General features: G+C 43.0%; 1 protein-coding gene across 10 annotated transcripts in view; it reads right to left on the bottom strand.

The window, feature by feature from the left end:
* Positions 1–17,310, bottom strand: part of ADD1 (adducin 1) — a 71,085-nt gene that overhangs the window by 13,769 nt on the left and 40,006 nt on the right. For 6 of the 10 annotated variants that reach the window (XM_036921250.2, XM_036921253.2, XM_057502016.1 and 3 more), the window contains exons 5-10: positions 10,017–10,097; positions 9,625–9,774; positions 7,719–7,862; positions 7,513–7,611; positions 6,605–6,781; positions 2,401–2,745 (exon numbers count right to left, since the gene is read on the bottom strand). In XM_036921250.2, the coding sequence (XP_036777145.2) occupies positions 2,401–2,745; positions 6,605–6,781; positions 7,513–7,611; positions 7,719–7,862; positions 9,625–9,774; positions 10,017–10,097 (996 nt within the window). The remainder of the gene's footprint in view (positions 1–2,400; positions 2,746–6,604; positions 6,782–7,512; positions 7,612–7,718; positions 7,863–9,624; positions 9,775–10,016; positions 10,098–17,310) is intronic. The other 4 variants (XM_057502015.1, XM_057502017.1, XM_057502020.1 and 1 more) reach the window with 1 other exon arrangement.

The raw sequence follows: 17,310 nt of genomic DNA on the forward strand, positions 1-17,310 counted from the left end.
GAATGAACCAATGACCAACCTCCCGGGCCACCGCAGTGGCTGGGTCAGGGCAGCACGGGCCCGACAGAAGCCAGTAGTGGTGGAAGCCAAGTCGTGAGTGGCTGGTGTGTGCCGTGCAGAAAGCCCCGCGGGGAGCGAGGGCATGATACAGGCTGACGGCAGAGCTAGGCCCCGTCACCCTCAGGCTGGCCTGTGGGGACCCTTCAGAGCACACTGGGTCACTGCTCTGAGAGTCACCAATGCCAAAGCCAGCTGGAAGCATGAGATGACAGAGTCATGTACAGTGATGTGATGATGCTATGCAAGTGTGGGGAGAGTGCACCGTGAGGCAGCAGCGGGCATCACCAAAGGTTTGCACTGACATAAAATAAACTAAAGCTTTAGAATGCACTGTCTGTGTAGCTCTTTTAACCCAAGAAAATCACTGTATGAACATGTACATAGCAGCGACCTGGCGGAGGAGTTTGGTGATGTCGAATTTTTTATATAACTTCATACTTTTCGAGTGTTACAAAAATATCCCAAACAACGTGAAGCACCTCGTGAGCGCTTACCAGCAGCTGCTTTAGAGGTCAGCGCACGGCGTCAGCACACTGCACCTCTCATTTTTTTTTGTATCTCCAATCAAATATGAGATTTTAAAAATAAAATTCTAATTCTTAAGCATAAGTAGGCACTGAATTAAAACAAGCCCATCTTAGACAGCAAATGTTATGCCTTTCCAAATACCTTTAGGAGGCAGTATGATAGCCATATGCCAGAGACTTTAAAGAAAGCAGTAGACCTGGCAAACGCATAGCCGCTGTGCAGGACCACGGGAATGAGTGTGGAGCCGTGAGATACTCACTGATGGTTATCTTCTCAGATAAAGTAACTCCAGCTTTTTACTAAAAATAATTTGTAGTCAAAACATTAAAACAACAACCTCAGAAGCTTGAACACATTTGAAAACTTAACACAAGTATTATAAATGAATATACCAACCTGGGACACTGCATGGAATTTGTATTACTCCACAACAGTGAGAAACAGACTCAAATGCTGAACAAGGCCTCCCCTTCAATGTGTACACAGACTAAAACACCTGAAGTGAGTTAACATTTCTTTATGCTAATAGCAAATAAAGCTCAAAGCTGCCACTACACACATACTTTGGGGAAATCTGTAACAGCAGTTTACTCTGTGTCACCAGCAGGAAATTGATTTTTAGGGCCCACTCCCTTTTAGTAAAATGAATGAAAACTAAACAAATGAAACTAAAGAAAGAAAAACAAGAGAGAGAGAGGAAGGGCAGACAGGCATATGGGAGAGCAGGGGGTAGAAAGAACTCAAGGAGAGACGGGCTCAGAGGAGGAGCCTGGCGGTCTTCAGCCTCTGCCCCCGTGACTCGCCTGCTAAGGAGCACAGAGGCTCTCTCGCCAGGACCACCTGGGGAAGAGAAAACTGCTTCCTTTTAAAGAGATCTATAAAGTAAAAGCATTATTATAAAGAAAATAGGAAGCCCCACTTTGCTTTGTTGGTGCCCCCTAGCTTAGGATTAGGTTACCTGATTTCACCTGAGCTCTTACAGACCGTGTCATGCAGACATGAGCTGCCCCGGCCTCAGGGGCCTCCCCTGCTCTGCAACACAGGAGCGGGTGGACTGGCAGAGGCTGGGTCAGGCGGTCATGGAGACCAGCCTCACAGGAACTGTGCGCACCAGGACAGCAGAGTGCCTTTCAGCGCAGGGTCACTACTGTGGCAAAGCACACCCAGCCGCGCCCATCACTGGCGCCTGCAGGTGGCCTGTGCTGCACTTGGGTCATGCCGCGCCGGCAGGAGCCAGAAGACTCACCACTATGGCCGTCTACTCACATGCAACAGTCCATGCAGAGGGAGCTGGCAGAGAGCGTTCGGAGGCTTTGGGACAGCGAGCAGGGAAGGAGGCTAACAAAGAGGGTGGGGGTCAGCTAAGAAAACACCCATGAGTCCCAAGGAAAACTGCTTAAGAAAACAATGAACAAGTTGAAGAACAGACTTTTAGTGACTTAATGAAGCCACTAGAGTTCACAACACAAAAATGTTAGGGGTGAACATCTCTTCGTGCATGAAGGATTAAATGCAGCTCCTACTTTTAGGTTAATACACATAAGTTCTTCAGTATTTTTGCTATGTATAGGGTTAGTTAGTGTTGGAATTATTGAAGCAAGGTAACGTATCTTAAGCAGTTTCAAGCAGACGGTATTACTTGAATTATAGCTGATGGATAAAGCAGATTTGGGTTCAGGCTAAAGAAGGTAGGTTAAGGAGCAAAGTTTCTCTTTAAGTCTGGATCAGAGCTGGATTCCCAAAGCCTCCGAAGCCCCAGCCACCCAACTTGCTCTACATCATCTAACTATGAACAGTAAGGTAGGCACAGACCAAGCAGTTGGTAATACAGCTTGGCACGCAGACACCGGACGAGAGAGACTGCAGCAAGGGTTTCACGTGATCGTGTGTAATGTTCGTCCACACCTTAGTCTTCGACTTGGGACTGCTTCCATTCTGGCCCTCCTCAGAAGCATCGTCGCTCCGGCCAGAGTTCATCCATCTTGTCTTCTCTCGCTGCTGCTTCTGAAAACTGTGTCTGAGAGGGGAGCAAGTGCCCGAATCACCGTCACTAGCAAAGGAGGGACCTGTGATGCTAGCAGGAACCTCCACATCGCTGTATTTTTTAGATTTCTCTCTCAGAGCAGGGTATCGATAAGGGTAGCCAGTTCTGTAACCCTAGGATCCAAAGAGAGTGAAAGGTAGTCAATATTCCAGATCATAAGACAGTTTCACCTGGAAAATTGTATAGAAGTACCTACAGAAGCAGAACACATGCCTGCCCTTCAGCTTGGTGATTCCACTGCGAGGCACATGCCCAACAGAAAGGTAAACACATCCACTAAAATGCTGACAGCAGCACTCTTCTTGATGGCCCCAAATGAGAAACAGCCTGGAAGCCCAGCAATAGTAGGATGGGTAAGCTGTGGTTATTCATGTAATGGAAAATGATTCGGTAATCAGAGTAAATACTCTTACCAGGTGCTACATCAGGATGAACCCCACAAGTAGGAGGTTGAGTGACAGAAACCAAATGGAAAGGATATACTATATCATTTATACCATTTATAGAAAGTACAGAAAGAGGCAAAGCCTGTCTTTGCTGTTAGAAGAGAGGACGGTCGTTACCTGGGAGTGGGTAAGTAATGAAAGGAGGAAAGGGTTTCTGAGGTACTGGTATTGTTTATCGACCTGGGTGCTGGCTGCATGGCATGTTCAGTTTGCTGGCTACAGTACAGGTTATATTAACCAACCTAATTTTTTTCCCTTTTAAGTCACAGTTTAAATACTGAGGTAACTTTTAGGGAAGACCAGACAAGCACATCCCATGACTACTGGTTCTCAGTAAAATCACTTTACCTCTGATGGTAACAACGTTCAAGTTCAACCTCTGACCTTGCCCTGTAACCACTTCTTGTGCTTTAAAGCACGAGGCCCACTAATTCACACCTCTGCAAGGCACTGAGCCCACCATAGTGCACCAACCCTTTTGCTAACCACCCCCAGATAGTATCTCCAAGGCAAGGATGGGCCTTACTCATGCCCCCCAGCCAGTGCTTAGCACTGGCTATGTGGCAGACAGGCTTTACAGTGGCCCCTACGGTCCTCACCTCCTGCAGTGCCACCCCCTCCAGAGCAGGGCTGGGACCTCTGACTTGCTTCTAACCAGTGGAGCTCAGCAGAGGTGAGAGCATGGACTGCATGAGTATAACACCCATCTGGAGAGTCTCTGTCTGCTGCTGGCTCTGAAGAAGCAAGGTGCCATGACTCCTGCAGCTGTAAGAAAATGAACTCTGCCCACAACGTGGGAAAGCTTGGAAGTGGACTCTCCCCGAGTTAAGTCTTCTGATGAGAACGGAGCCCAGGCCAACACCCTAACTGCAGCCTTGTGAGACCCTGACCTGCAGACCTTACTCAGCTTTCCTGGACTCCTGACACATGGTTTCCTGTCTGGACCAAGTCATGCACAGCAGCTCTACAATGAACCACAGGACAGCTCAGACCTGAAGGGACTGCACAATGCTAGTCACAAAAGATGGCTTGGTGGCCTGCACCCTGCTTGCTGAGGTACTTTTCAGCAGCATTTACATTCCTTTCAATTCAGAAATTTTCTCTTCCCTCTGAGTCCTGCTCATCTTTGTGGGGCCACATTCATTACCAATCATTCTTTTAATACATTTTTTAAAGGGTGGTAATAATTCTGAAATGAAGCTGTTGGTTGGTTGTGGTTTTTTCCTTAACTGTCCTCGGGAAGACGGGTAATGTCTGCTTTGGCAATTCTTCCACTGATGAGCGTGCTTAACTGAGGAAGAAAAGACAGTGACTCAGCTATAAAAGGACTGTCCTCAGAAAATCAGTTCTAATTAATTCAACTTTCCTTTTGTTTAGAGAACCAGGACTCTTGTATAAGTTTCATGGCTTTAGGGTCAACCACCCAAGACTTCACCAAATATTATCCCAAGCAGAAGGTTTTTCCTTTATTTCTTCCCCTTTAAATGCTGTCAAACTAACACTGGAGGCAATATTCAGACCTCCTAAATGGCTTATACTTAAAAATAGGGGTTTATTCCTTCTTTGGAGAAGCTAGAATTGTATCTTGATTTTTTGGGAAACAATTTAGCATGTCTCCTGACTCTCCATGTTGAAACGAAACATTCCTCACAGTGTAAGGTTCAACTACTGTTCACCCTCCTCAGTTATGAGCAAACACACCCAATGAACGAATGCTAAACACAGACTACAATCAGTGACTGCTGTCCAGTTTCTTTCTTAAAAATGCAACAACCTTCAAATTTTACAGTCGGGCATACCCTGCGCCCCTTACAGGTGCTGAATAACACATCCTTGTTGAAGTGAATGTCTCACGCGTTCATCTTTCATCCATTCTCTTCCTCCCTTATTAAATTAGAGTCACTGTCTGGTTCTTGCTCTCCAGAATTAACTGAGTGCACAAGATGTGGTGGGCTAGTGTTCTTGATTCTCATTCCTCTCTCCTGTTCCCCACCTAACTTTTAGATACAAGAGAAGTGAAGCGTCAAAGTGTTTGCCAGGAGGAAAGGGCTGTGAGGCTGGGCCACCCCCATGCGCCTCGCCTTGCCGGGCTCCTTGGGGGCAACCAGGAACCAGCGCGGAGCCAGGGCCCCTGCAGCCCCACCCAGTCCTCCTCCAAGGTGCCTTTCCTGACGCCGCACCCTCCTGGCCCGCCACCTAACTGCAGCTGCTGCTTCCATCTCCCTGGCAAGCTCAGCTCCTCCCTTGCTGCCCTGACCAGTCCTGGCCCAGGCCCCGTTTCTGTGCTGCAGTGCTTGCCACACTCCGCCAGGGAATGGATCACTTGTGCTGGGTTTGTTTGTCCAGCCCCCTCACTAGGTTATGAACTCCTTGAAGGCACGAACTGTGCTCTGCTGGTGGCCATAGGCTCAAGAATAGACAGTCAGTTAACGCAATCCATTCTACAGAGCAAATGAATTCATAAACTAAGGAAGTCTCTCTCTGCGACCTGGTCCAGTAGTCCGGTGGGACTCTGTTGGGCCGCAGCATGTCCCGCCGGCCCCAGGGCTGCTCTCCAGAGCCCAGCACAGCCACAGCCACAGGTGAGGACGCCAGCCCTCCCACGGTCTCTCTGGCCCACACTCCTGTGACGTGTTCTTGCGTTTCTACTACCTGATGTCATGCGGCAGGAGGACGGGCTCCCCAGGCCCCCACCTACGAGGTGCCCCTACAGCCTGAAAAGCGCCATTTGCTTTGCCCCTGCGGGCCTTGTTTTGGATACCTGAGGACCCTGGAATCAGAAACCAGCCTGACAGCCAGGCTCCCTCTGCCACGTCTTCAGTCACACCACTGCCTTTGCTGCAGATGCCTTCCTTCTCCCAGCTCAGCCTGTCACAACTGTACCTACTCCAAGTGTCATTTTCTACACAAAGTTTTCTGCCTGATCCTTGCAAGAGGATGAAATCCCTCACAAAACCCCGAAACAGACTGCTCTGCTGTCTGTATGATTTTAATGTACCTACTATGCTGAAACCTCCGCCCCCACACTGGGCCGTGCTGGGCTCCACATCCCTGAGGGAGGAGGAAAGGGTCTCCACGCAGCAAACGGGCAGCAAACATCTGCAGAGCATAGTCATCAGGCTCCAAACAGCTAGAACTTGAAGCTCAAACAAAAATCAGAACACCTGGCCGGCTGATTTAGAAGAGCTCCCGCCGCCATGGCTTGCCGAGCTGACTCTGCTGCTCCAGGGGCAAGCTAGCCAGCAGCTCACTACAGGGCAGAACGCTCTCTGCGCTCCTGTCCATGCAATCCCAACGAGACCGCCTTTAAAGCACAAGATACAACAAGCCGCCCTCACCTCCATATTTTATCACGATGTAGAAGCTGAACTGCCTTGGTGCCTCCCTGTGGTTTTTGAGGGTGAAAGCACTCATCTAGACACTGAACTAAGACAGCAATTTCACACTATTTCACTTGTTATAAAAACACCACCGCTTGTCCTTTTGGAACGAAGGCTTCTTCAGCAAGTGGGAACAACATTCTTACCAGATTATCAAGCATCCGCATGAGGGCTTCGAATTCCTGCTCACCAACCTGCCACTTGGGAGGCAGTCCGGCGCCCTCTGCTGCTGGGGATCCCGGGGAGCGGGACTTGGCTTTGTACTTCCCAGGATCCAGGAGGACTAAGTTGTCTGGCCCTCCTGCACTGGCCAGAGTTCGGACCTTTCCCAAAACAAGGAGACACCACAGTTTGAGTTTCTTCCTGAGAGCAAGAGGACCAGGTAACTAGGAGGTGGCACTTAAACAGAAATGTAGGTTTCCAAAGAAACCAAATCATTGGAGGGTAAGAATAAAAAATGTAGGGCAGATAGTGACAGACTAATCACAAGGTTATTTTCAGAAGTCTCTCTTCAACATTACAACACTGTGTACTCATAGTTAGCAAAGAACTGGGAAAACAAAGAGCCCTGCAGACCCTCTGAAGGTGACAGGACCACACAACTGCACAGATGTAAGTGAAGGTAACAGTGGGGAGAATACAAAGTGGGGGCTGAGCAGAGCGGCAGAAGTGGCATGCACAGCCATTAGACCACGGGCAAGCCTCCACCTCTCCAAACTGCTTTCTCAAGAGGAGGGCCATGAGGGTCAAGTGAAGTAACATGTAACAATGTCCATAAAGCACCTAATGGCCGGGCTGGCACACACTAGGACTGCACAAGTGGTACTGAGTCACATATTTGAAAAATAAAAAATTAGAAATGAAAAGCCCAACAATCATCTTCTAACTGAAATTGTGAAACGGCATTTGCCTGGTCAATTTTTAAATCCATGAGCTTGTCTTTGGCAAGGAGATTGCTCAAATACTCATTCCTACAAAACAAGGATCAAAAATCTATGGACACCACACAAACACCAACATAAACTGCAGATGGAGCGGAATGGCCACCACCTACCTGGATCTCACATGCAACTACGAGGTTATGGATGTAATAGAAGGCCTCTTCAACGCTCTCTCCAACAGATACAAGCCCATGATTCCGGAGAACAAGAACCTGAGGGGAAAACAGGAAAGCCCAGTGGAATGAGGCAGGAAGGCTGACACTTCAACTTTTTCCTTCTTCCCTCGAAAATTTAAACACCAAAGTAGATGCTTACTGACCTTGCTTTTAGGCCCCAAATTTTTCTGAATTAAAACTTTTTCCTCCTCATCAACCAGAATCCCATGATAATCATGATAAGCCACTTCTCCAAGGGAAAGTGCCTCTGGGGAGATTGGCAAGAGGCCACATTTCATCGCAGACACCTAAGAAATAAGCAGGAACCACAAATAAAGACAATCAAGAGTTACACACTAACATGCTAAATGCTTTTCTCAAAGAAATAAAAAAAGGGCATCATATTTTACTTTGTTCTCTTCTCAGTAATGAACCCATGAACTTAAGACAAACTTTACTTCTGGGGCTTCCTAACAGCCTACACTTAAAAATCAAAAGTATCACTAAGCTGGGAGAGCCTCACAAGAAATCCCACATCTTTCTGGACTTCTCTGCATGGATAAGGAACACCGTATGAGCTCAGATTTAATGATAACAAGAGCCCTGGATCTAATGCAAGGAGGGACAATGGCTTCCTAAGAATGAGCACAACACCGCAGAGAGGTTTCTGAAGTGCTGCGCAGTTTCTGTGTGCTTTTCATCTTATGCTGTGGATGAGATCAAAACATCTGAAAATTAGATAAAAGCAAGTTTATAAAAGTTTACTGTAATTATACAATGACTTCAGTAACTACATTTATTTAAGCAAAAATCTAAGTGTTCATATAGCCTTAAGTTTCCCAAATTGACTTTAGAATATGCTAATTTTAAATCTTCTATCTAAACTAACAGGATCCAAAGATTGGAACAGTATCTACAGGTGTAACAATTCTACCAAAAAGTTCATCTAAACAGACATCAGCACAAAAAAGGCAACTCCATATTTAATTCCTTTCACAGAATTAGCCTTTCTATAAGAAGAAATATCCTTACCAAGTAATGTTATTTTGTTAAAACAAATTACGTGGTAGCTGGTTGTAACAGTATTCTCAAAGGTATGTCTAATGGTTCTTTAAAAAAAAGGACTCTTTTTTGCATGGACTTCTCAGTGGTTGGAAGAGCATGCACTGTTTAAGGAAAAAATTCAGAGAATGGTAAATTCTGATGCTGACATCTTCAAAGTAAAATAAATAAACTAGAGCCAATATTCACCCAATCTAAAATGCAGGACATTAAAACATCAAAATAGGTTAAAATTCAGCATGACTGAATCAATGAGGTTATCTGCCCATAAAGTCATTAAAATATAAAATTGGTGATGAAAAGCCAATTCTAGATACTTCTATAGTGTTTTGCTTTCACAAACCATGCCTGTTCATGCTGAGGGGCCTGGGGCTCTGTCAGGGAAGCCTGTTCACCGCACAAGGGCTGGGCTTGCTGAGCAGGCCAGGGCTCTGGGCCTAGAGGCAGGTCTCCCAAAGGCTGACTGAGCCCTATTCCACCAACTGCCCCCCTTCGTATTTCTGGGTTCTGCAGGGGGGACATCTGCAGTGGAGCTGGCCGGGTTTCTTTCAAACCATTAACCTCCCTCTCAAGCGCAAGTCCTTCTCCATAGCCCATCAGCACACTCAAGTCTCCAGCATTCTACTAACCCTTCCCTGAGCCCCCAGCTGCCCCCAGCCCACCACCCCTTTCCCATTCCTCTTCTCAAACAAGGACTCCATTTACTGCTGTCATTTTGTACTTCCCAACAGCCTCAATACACTGAAATCTGGGTCCCTGCAAAACTATGACGTCCTAATTAAGTCTAACAGACATTTTCCAGACTTACAGGTTTTTCAAAAGTAGATAGCATACAGATCCTTTAAAAGAAAACAATTATTTTAAGAAAGGCAAACTTAGTGAGTAAAAAAAAACACTATTTTAAGCCAGAAAATCAGGTGTACTGACTTGTTACAAGAAAGGGTGATTCAGAGTAAATGTAAAGTGCCTCTCACAAAACAGCTTTAAAATGTAAGTGGGTGCACTCACTGCGGCCCCAGCTGGTGTGTGAATATGCACGACACACTTCACGTCTGGTCGTGCAGCATAAACCGCAGAGTGTAATGTGAAGCCAGCTTGATTTACTCCTAGGTTAGTGCTGCCACGATCTACAACATCTCCTTGGAGATTGATTTTCACCTGAAAGTTAAGAAAACAAGATTCTAAAATGTCAAGAGGGTTTCAAATTACTCTACAAATTATTTAAACCAAAGTTCAAAGTGTTTGTAACTAATTTTAAAGGTTTTTCTCTGAGTTAATCACCCAGAACATAGACCTTTTCCTCTTTCTTGGATTTTATATGCCTAATTATATTAAAAGGTGTTTAATTATCTAATATGACCTATACATTCATGACCCCAAAAGGAAAAGGACATTCTCACCAAGCTGGATGCAGTCACTTCACTGTAGAGAAGCCCAAAAGGTACAATGAGGAAGTGTTCCTGCTCGGAACTCACTCTGGTCTGCAGAGAAAATTACTGAGTTAGCCCAAAAATCCAACTGAAATCATTTGCATCTCTTTCAGTCCAGAATTTCACAGGTTTGTTGAGAGCAATAAAAGAGCCTCATAGAAAAGCACTTAAGTGATTGTGCATTGAGTATTGACCCCCCTATACAGAAATTTATTGTGGTTAACAACTATTTGATCAATAAATATGAGAGATGCCCTCACAAAATATATATATATATATATATATATATATAAACACTTCCAATTGTAAAATAAATAAGTAACCGGGATGTAATGTATAGCATAAGGAATATAGTCAAAATATTGTAACAACTTGGTATGGTGATAGCTGGTACCTAGAATTATCATGTATATAAATGTTGAATCACTGTGTTGTACACCTGAAACTAATGTAATGTAATACTGTTGTCAACTACCCTTCAATAAAAAAATAAATAAATAAATAAATAAATAAAAAAGAAAAGCACTTAAATACAGGGTCTCTCACAAAGCTAAGAAGAGCTGAAAGCTTTCTACTATTACGTGGTAGTAATTTACCAGGTTCGTCAAGTGCATCTTGGTCCTATTCATGACAGTTAACAAAGAAAAATCCCTTGTGGCCACCAAACCAGTATCACTCAAAGAAAGGTGCCGCTCCTGTCAAAACGCGTTTTTAAGTACCCAAAGCCAGCAGGATAATGGGCAGGCATAACAATCACAAGAGCTCTTCCTTAAAGCCTGACCAAAGTCTCTGGAACACCATACCAGCGTCCACTGGTTTGTTTGCCCCTTCCACGATACAGTTTCTCTCTGCAGTTCACTCACTACAGATCAGTACATACTAGGTACGTGCTAGATGCTGGTAATATAGCAGGAGAAAAGAAATGAGTCCTGCCATCAACTAATTCAGAGTGCTTTTTATACTAATTTGGGGATAAACTCAAAAGAATTCCCAAAGCTCCTCAAGCGGAATACATTTACTACTGGCTAAGAATTCTAACTAGGATCACGTAGGCAGAAGTTACTGTTTGTTGAAAAGGCCATGAGGCGTTTAGTCCAACTTCTAGCCAGCATCATGGAATGTTCTGCAGAGACCCAAACTGACGCCCACTGGATCTGCTCAGGCAGCTGTAGCCACAGGGATGCTCCCACATCCTCATGTGGCCTCCTCACTTCCTCAGGCAGCAGTCACTGAGCACCCACTGCACACCCACGCTGGGGTCAGCAGAGTCAGGAGCAGAAGCTGGAGTTCTGTCTCTCACACTGAGCAGAAGGCTGTCTTCCTGAGTCTTTCATCACTGCTTCTAGTATGCAACCCAGAACAAGCCCTATGTCCCTCTACAACTTAGTTCTCAGTTATCTGAAACTATGCTATCTACTTGTGACCTCTTCGTGCTAAAATCACTTGATTCCATCACTACAGTATAATGGGGATCCACAGTTATATAAGACATGGGCTAAAATCCTAGCTCTGCGAAGAACCAGCTATGCTGCTTTGGGGACTGTGGACTCCTGGTCTCCTTATCCATAAAGAAGGGATGATATGGGCTCATAACTCACAATAAAGCTTCCAATAAATGACATCTCCCCACTACACTATCACTGCTGGTAGTAGGAGCAGTATTACTAAATCATTACCATTCGTGAGCCTGTTCTCTATAAATCCATCCCTGTAATATTCACTCTCTATAAATCCCTCTCTCTCTTCATTGTTTCAAAAATGTAGACATGAAGAAAACAAATCCTACCATTTGCAACAACAGGGATGGAGCTAGAGGGTATTATGCTCAGTGAAATAAGCCAGAGAAAGACAAGTATCAAATGATTTCACTCATCTGTGGAGTATAAGAACAAAGAAAAAACTGAAGGAACAAAACAGCTGCAGACTCACAGAACCCAAGAATGGACTAACAGTTACCAAAGGGAAAGGGACTGGGGAGGGTGGGTGGGAAAGAAGGGATAAGGGGGAAAAGGGGCATTACGATTAGCACACATAATGTGGGGCGGAGCATGGGAAAGGCAGTATATACAGAGAAGACAAGTAAGGATTCTATAGCATCTTACTACGCTGATGGACAGTGACTGTAATGGGGTATGTGGGGGGGACTTGATAATGGGGGGAATCTAGTAACCATAATGTTGTTCAAGTAATTATTGATATCAAAATTTTTTTAAAAATGTACACATGGTTTCCCCTTTTCCCAAAACCATTTTCCCATTAATGGTGAGTTAGCCAGGCTCATTTCTAAAGTCAGCTGTTTATTTCAAAAAGCATGCTGATCCACATAATGTAGAGGGGACACAGGGAAGGTAGTATAGCACAGAAAAGACAAGTGGTGACTCTGTGACATCTTACTGTGCTGATGGACGGTGACTGCAATGGGGTGTGGGGGGGACTTGACAACATGGGTGAATGTTGTAACCAGTTTTGCTCATGTGAAACCTTCATAAGATTGTATATCAATGATAACTTAATAAAAAAAAAAACATGCTGATCTTTTTAACTATCTAAAACAAAACATACAATTGCCCCAAATCCCAAGTTGGGTCAAAACAAAACATAAAATAAGGAGTTACTTATTATGTTAATGTGTGTGCACAATTTACTTAGTAGTTTAAAAACTATACATGCTGAAGTTACTCTACAAGAAGATATGTCAAAGAAATAATCAATCTCCCCAGGTTTTCTTCCGCCTGCTACTTCTATAGCTTTTCTTCTTCCTTCCTAATTACAACCCTTAAATAGAATCTGTGCCATATATCGAATTTACCAAGTATCATAATTCTTCCAAGTGGTAAAGACACCTCAAGACAAATGCTGGGCATAGAACCCACAGGGCATAAATATGCAAAGAAGTAAAAAGCTAACCTTTTCAAACAATAAGGCTTCTCTTTCACTTACCAACTTTACATTTCCCTGTATGGCCCCGGAAGATGACTGGTTAGCCAGAGACGGGTAAGATTCCTCAAGGGAGGAACAACCTAAGACAGGCACAGTCGTAGGGGGGCCATCAGGTGAGAAATTGGGGATCAACAGAGGTGAGGCTTAGAACCTCCCCCCTCATGTTCTGAGAGAAATCTTCTGCATACGTGGATGTTTTATTGCCCTTGTCTAGCGTGGATTAACACATAGGCTACAGGCACACACCTGATCATCTACATTTGCTCTCTTACAACACTAAACTATGTTTTCTACCTTTATCTTGTATCTACCTACCACTTCAGCATTTTATTAAAAATAATAATAATAAAGAGAGAAATGTGGTATCCACATATAAATCAAGTATAAAAATCAAATGAATATTAATATTTGAACTGTTTATAGTTCATAATGCATGAGCAAAACTGGACGCTTCTGTGATGACTGCCCCTGTAATGTTCACCATGTAACTTATTCACTATGTAAGAATTTGTACTCCATGTAAGAACTTGTTCGTTAAGCTTCAAAAGATTGGAGACTGACGAAAATTAGGCTTGGGGTGGATTAATGATTGTGCATTGAGCATTGACCCCCCTATACAGAATTTTATTGTTGTCAACAACCATTTGATCAATAAATATAAGAGATGCCCTCACAAAAAACAAACAAACAAAAAAATATATATATATATACACGCACTTCCAATTGTAAAATAAATAAGTAACCCGGATGTAATGTATAGCATAAGGAATATAGTCAAAATATTGTAACAACGTGGTATGGTGATAGCTGGTACCTAGAATTATCATGTATATAAATGTTGAATCACTGTGTTGTACACCTGAAACTAATGTAATACTGTGTGTCAACCACCCTTCAATAAAAAAAAAAAAAAATAAGGAGTTACTTTGTGTATTATTGGTTGGGATGAAGAAAAATAAGACTCTAGGTATTTTTGCTTATTTTATACATTTTTTAAGTTTTAAAACATACATACATATAAAGACTAGCTGGAGAGGACATGTACAGCTTAGTAATAAACACCTGTGCACTCGTCAGCCCGCCTCAGAGATAGTCTAGTATCCCTGAGGCTCTACTTCTTTTCTCCCACATCCTAGAAGTAACTGCTATCCTCAATTATGTGTTACACATTTTCTCCTTTTTTCTTTACTATTTTACCTTATTTATATTCAATCCTAAGCAATCTATTGTTTAATTTTTAATCTGTATATGACCTTCACATAATTGGAATCATACTATATGGTTTTTTTAGGGACTTTTTTCCCCACAGTATTATTTTGAGATTCCTCCAGGTCACGACACACATGGCTTTATCATCTTCATTGCTATCTACTATGCACTAGATGAATATACATTTATGATCTACTCTTCTTCTCATGGACATGGTTTCCATTTCGTTATGAAGAACAATACTGTGAACATCTCTGTACCCGTCTCCTAATGTACATGCTCAAGCTTCTCCAGGGTAATAAACTAGGAGGTGATGCCAAGTAATTTTCCAAAGGGCCTAATGAAATGCACACTCCTACCAGTAGTGTATATAATTCTGTGCTCCTACAACTGTCTTCTTAAAATTAAAAATCTGTTGTCTGTGAAATGGTATTCCATTGTGGTTTTAAACTAATAATCACCTGGTTACAAATGAGGCTCCCTAATGAACTGAGCAACTTTTCATATTTTTATATAAGTCATTCTTATTTCCCCTTCTGTGAAATTCTTTTCTTGTTTTTTTTCCATTTACGCTGGCTTGTCCCTTTCTTCTTGATGGTCTTTAACTGCTCTGGATACTAATTTGTACTGGCTACCTGTGAAGCAAAATCTTCCAGGTATGCTTTTATTCTCACTCTCTTCATGGTGTCTTTTAGTGATGAGAAATTTAGTCATTTTAATGTATTCAAACTTAACCATTTTTTCTTTTACAGTCAGTGCTTTTGTGTCTCAAGACATCTTTCCTTAGGTCAGAAGTTAAAGTTAATGATTTTCACCTATACTTACAGAATTTTTATAGAATTCATTATAATTGCTTTGTTAGTGTATATACTATAAGGCAGGAATCCAATAGTTTCCAATTCTGATTTTTCAATCCAACTGTACCAGCACCAATTCTTGACTGCACAGTCCATCCTCTGCCTGCCAATCTGTGATGCCAACTCTTCTGTATCAATCTCAGTGGATGAGTTCTGCTTCTGGGCTCTCTGTTCTGTCTCCTCCTTTGTCAAAAACATGCTATTTTAATTATCATCACTTTATAACTCTGATATTTGGTTGAAAAAAAATCTCCTCACCTAGTTCTTCAGAGTATCTTAGCTATTCTTGGCCTTTTTATTTGCATGTGAATTTCAGAAGCATGCACTGACTCCACATTTAAAAAATTCTACATAGCCATTTTTAATCACTTTTCTCCTTGTCTCTAGATATAATTCAGTTATAAACACTGTATATCTTCTCTTCCATAGTTGTTTCACTTTTCATATTTTTACATGGCCTTTTAAAGTATTTTTCATTCCCCCAAATTGAGCCATTTTCCACCTACTGCTGGATAGACTCTTAAGGTTTTTCATTATTACAGATAATGCTGTAATATGTTTATACATATTTTCTTGACTTATTTCCTTAACATTTATTTCCAAGAGTGGGCTTAACAGCTCCACATACTTTAATGGAAAAGCTTAAAATCTAGATTTTCTGAGTCTGAAACAAAAAGGAGACAGTGCTAAATACAGATAAAGAGTGAAAGAAGAGAGGACATCTCAGTTTTCTAGTCCCTGAAGACCAGCACTGGTCTCACCGCATGTCTTCCCACACATCTAACGCTCCTTCTTTGTGTGTGAGAGATGAACTCTAAAGTCACAGATCTTAAGGTCACTCACTGAAAATCAAATGCAGCTGGCTCAGTATCTCTGGTAAAGATCTACCTCATGTCCCCAGGAGTACAGTCCACTAGTCACAAAGGTGGGCTCCAGACCACCAGCTCAGAGGCTTAGCACTCCTTAGGGTCCAGAATAGAGCTGAACCAAGCATTCCACTGCCACCAACAAGAATTTAGAGATGGAAAAGCCCTGCCACCAGCTAAGTGCCACCAGGAGAGGAAGCCCAGCTCATGTGCTAACTAGGCTACCCCTTCATTTGACATCTCCCAGAGCTTCTCTAATTCTAATGCAATCTAACTCAGTCATCTCCAATACTCTAAGACTTATTAACACCTTTAAATCCATTAGGAGAAAATCCCTATAGCCTTGTATGGATAAAATGAGAGTTCCTGTGCCCAGGATTCTCACCTGGCCCTGCTTGACTAGCTCACTGCTACATGGGCTGTTGATTCTATATAAAGAGCTCCACCCAGTGCTCTGGGCACAACAGGGTGGCAGGGCTGCAAGGCTGCAGGAGAGCAGAGCAGAGGCTGGAGTGGTGGCAGCGCCGAGGACAGAGGCCCAGAGGACAGCTGTGTGGGACGACTGTGCAGAGAGGCCCAGAGGATGGCTGTGCGAACAGAGGGGCCCAGGGGCAGAGACTGGCTTGCTGCATGCAGACTCGCTCTGAGTGAACGGGATTCTAGAGACTGACCTGCCACCTGGAAATAAAGTTGGGTATAACCCTTTCATCCCAAGAACGTTTTGCTGTCAATTTCTTTGGTCACATTGAATCCATAGCGAACTTGCCTGGGGCTGAAACCCACTGGCAAGACACCTTCTTTCAAAGATAAGGACACAGTGACCTGCTAGCACTTTTTGTTGCACTAATAAATACTGTTAAAATATTTCTCTTCTTTTAGGTGTCTTATATGATCATACCTAGATTGAAAAATAAAACAATGGATGCCATAATTGGTTTAAAAAAAAATTTTCTTCCTCAAAGATTCCCTGATTCACAAGATATAGGAAATATTTTTGATAACTTGAATTTCTTTTTTACTTAGTACTAAGTCCCAAACATAACACTTACAGCAAAAAACACTTAACTAATACTTTGACTCAGCCAAGTTCCAAAGAATTAAGGGGAAAAAAAAACAAACAAGCAATTCAAACTTATTTAGATAACATTCATAATAGGACTAGTAACAAAGAGCATTTTAGAACCTCTAAAGAATGTTAAGAGTTATTACAGCCAAGGATTACATATCGTATTGCAGCTGTAACTTTTTCATGGAACTAGTTCTTAGAGGCAACCATTTAACACTAACTCTCTATACAGAGCATTCTGTCAAGCGTGATTGCCGCAGATGCCAGCAATTCTCATTCAGGTACACGGAAGACATCTGGCTAAGTGGACTCTGATCAAATATCAA

The sequence above is a fragment of the Manis pentadactyla genome, chromosome 5 (assembly GCF_030020395.1).
Source record: "Manis pentadactyla isolate mManPen7 chromosome 5, mManPen7.hap1, whole genome shotgun sequence".
In the NCBI taxonomy this organism is placed as follows: domain Eukaryota; kingdom Metazoa; phylum Chordata; class Mammalia; order Pholidota; family Manidae; genus Manis; species Manis pentadactyla.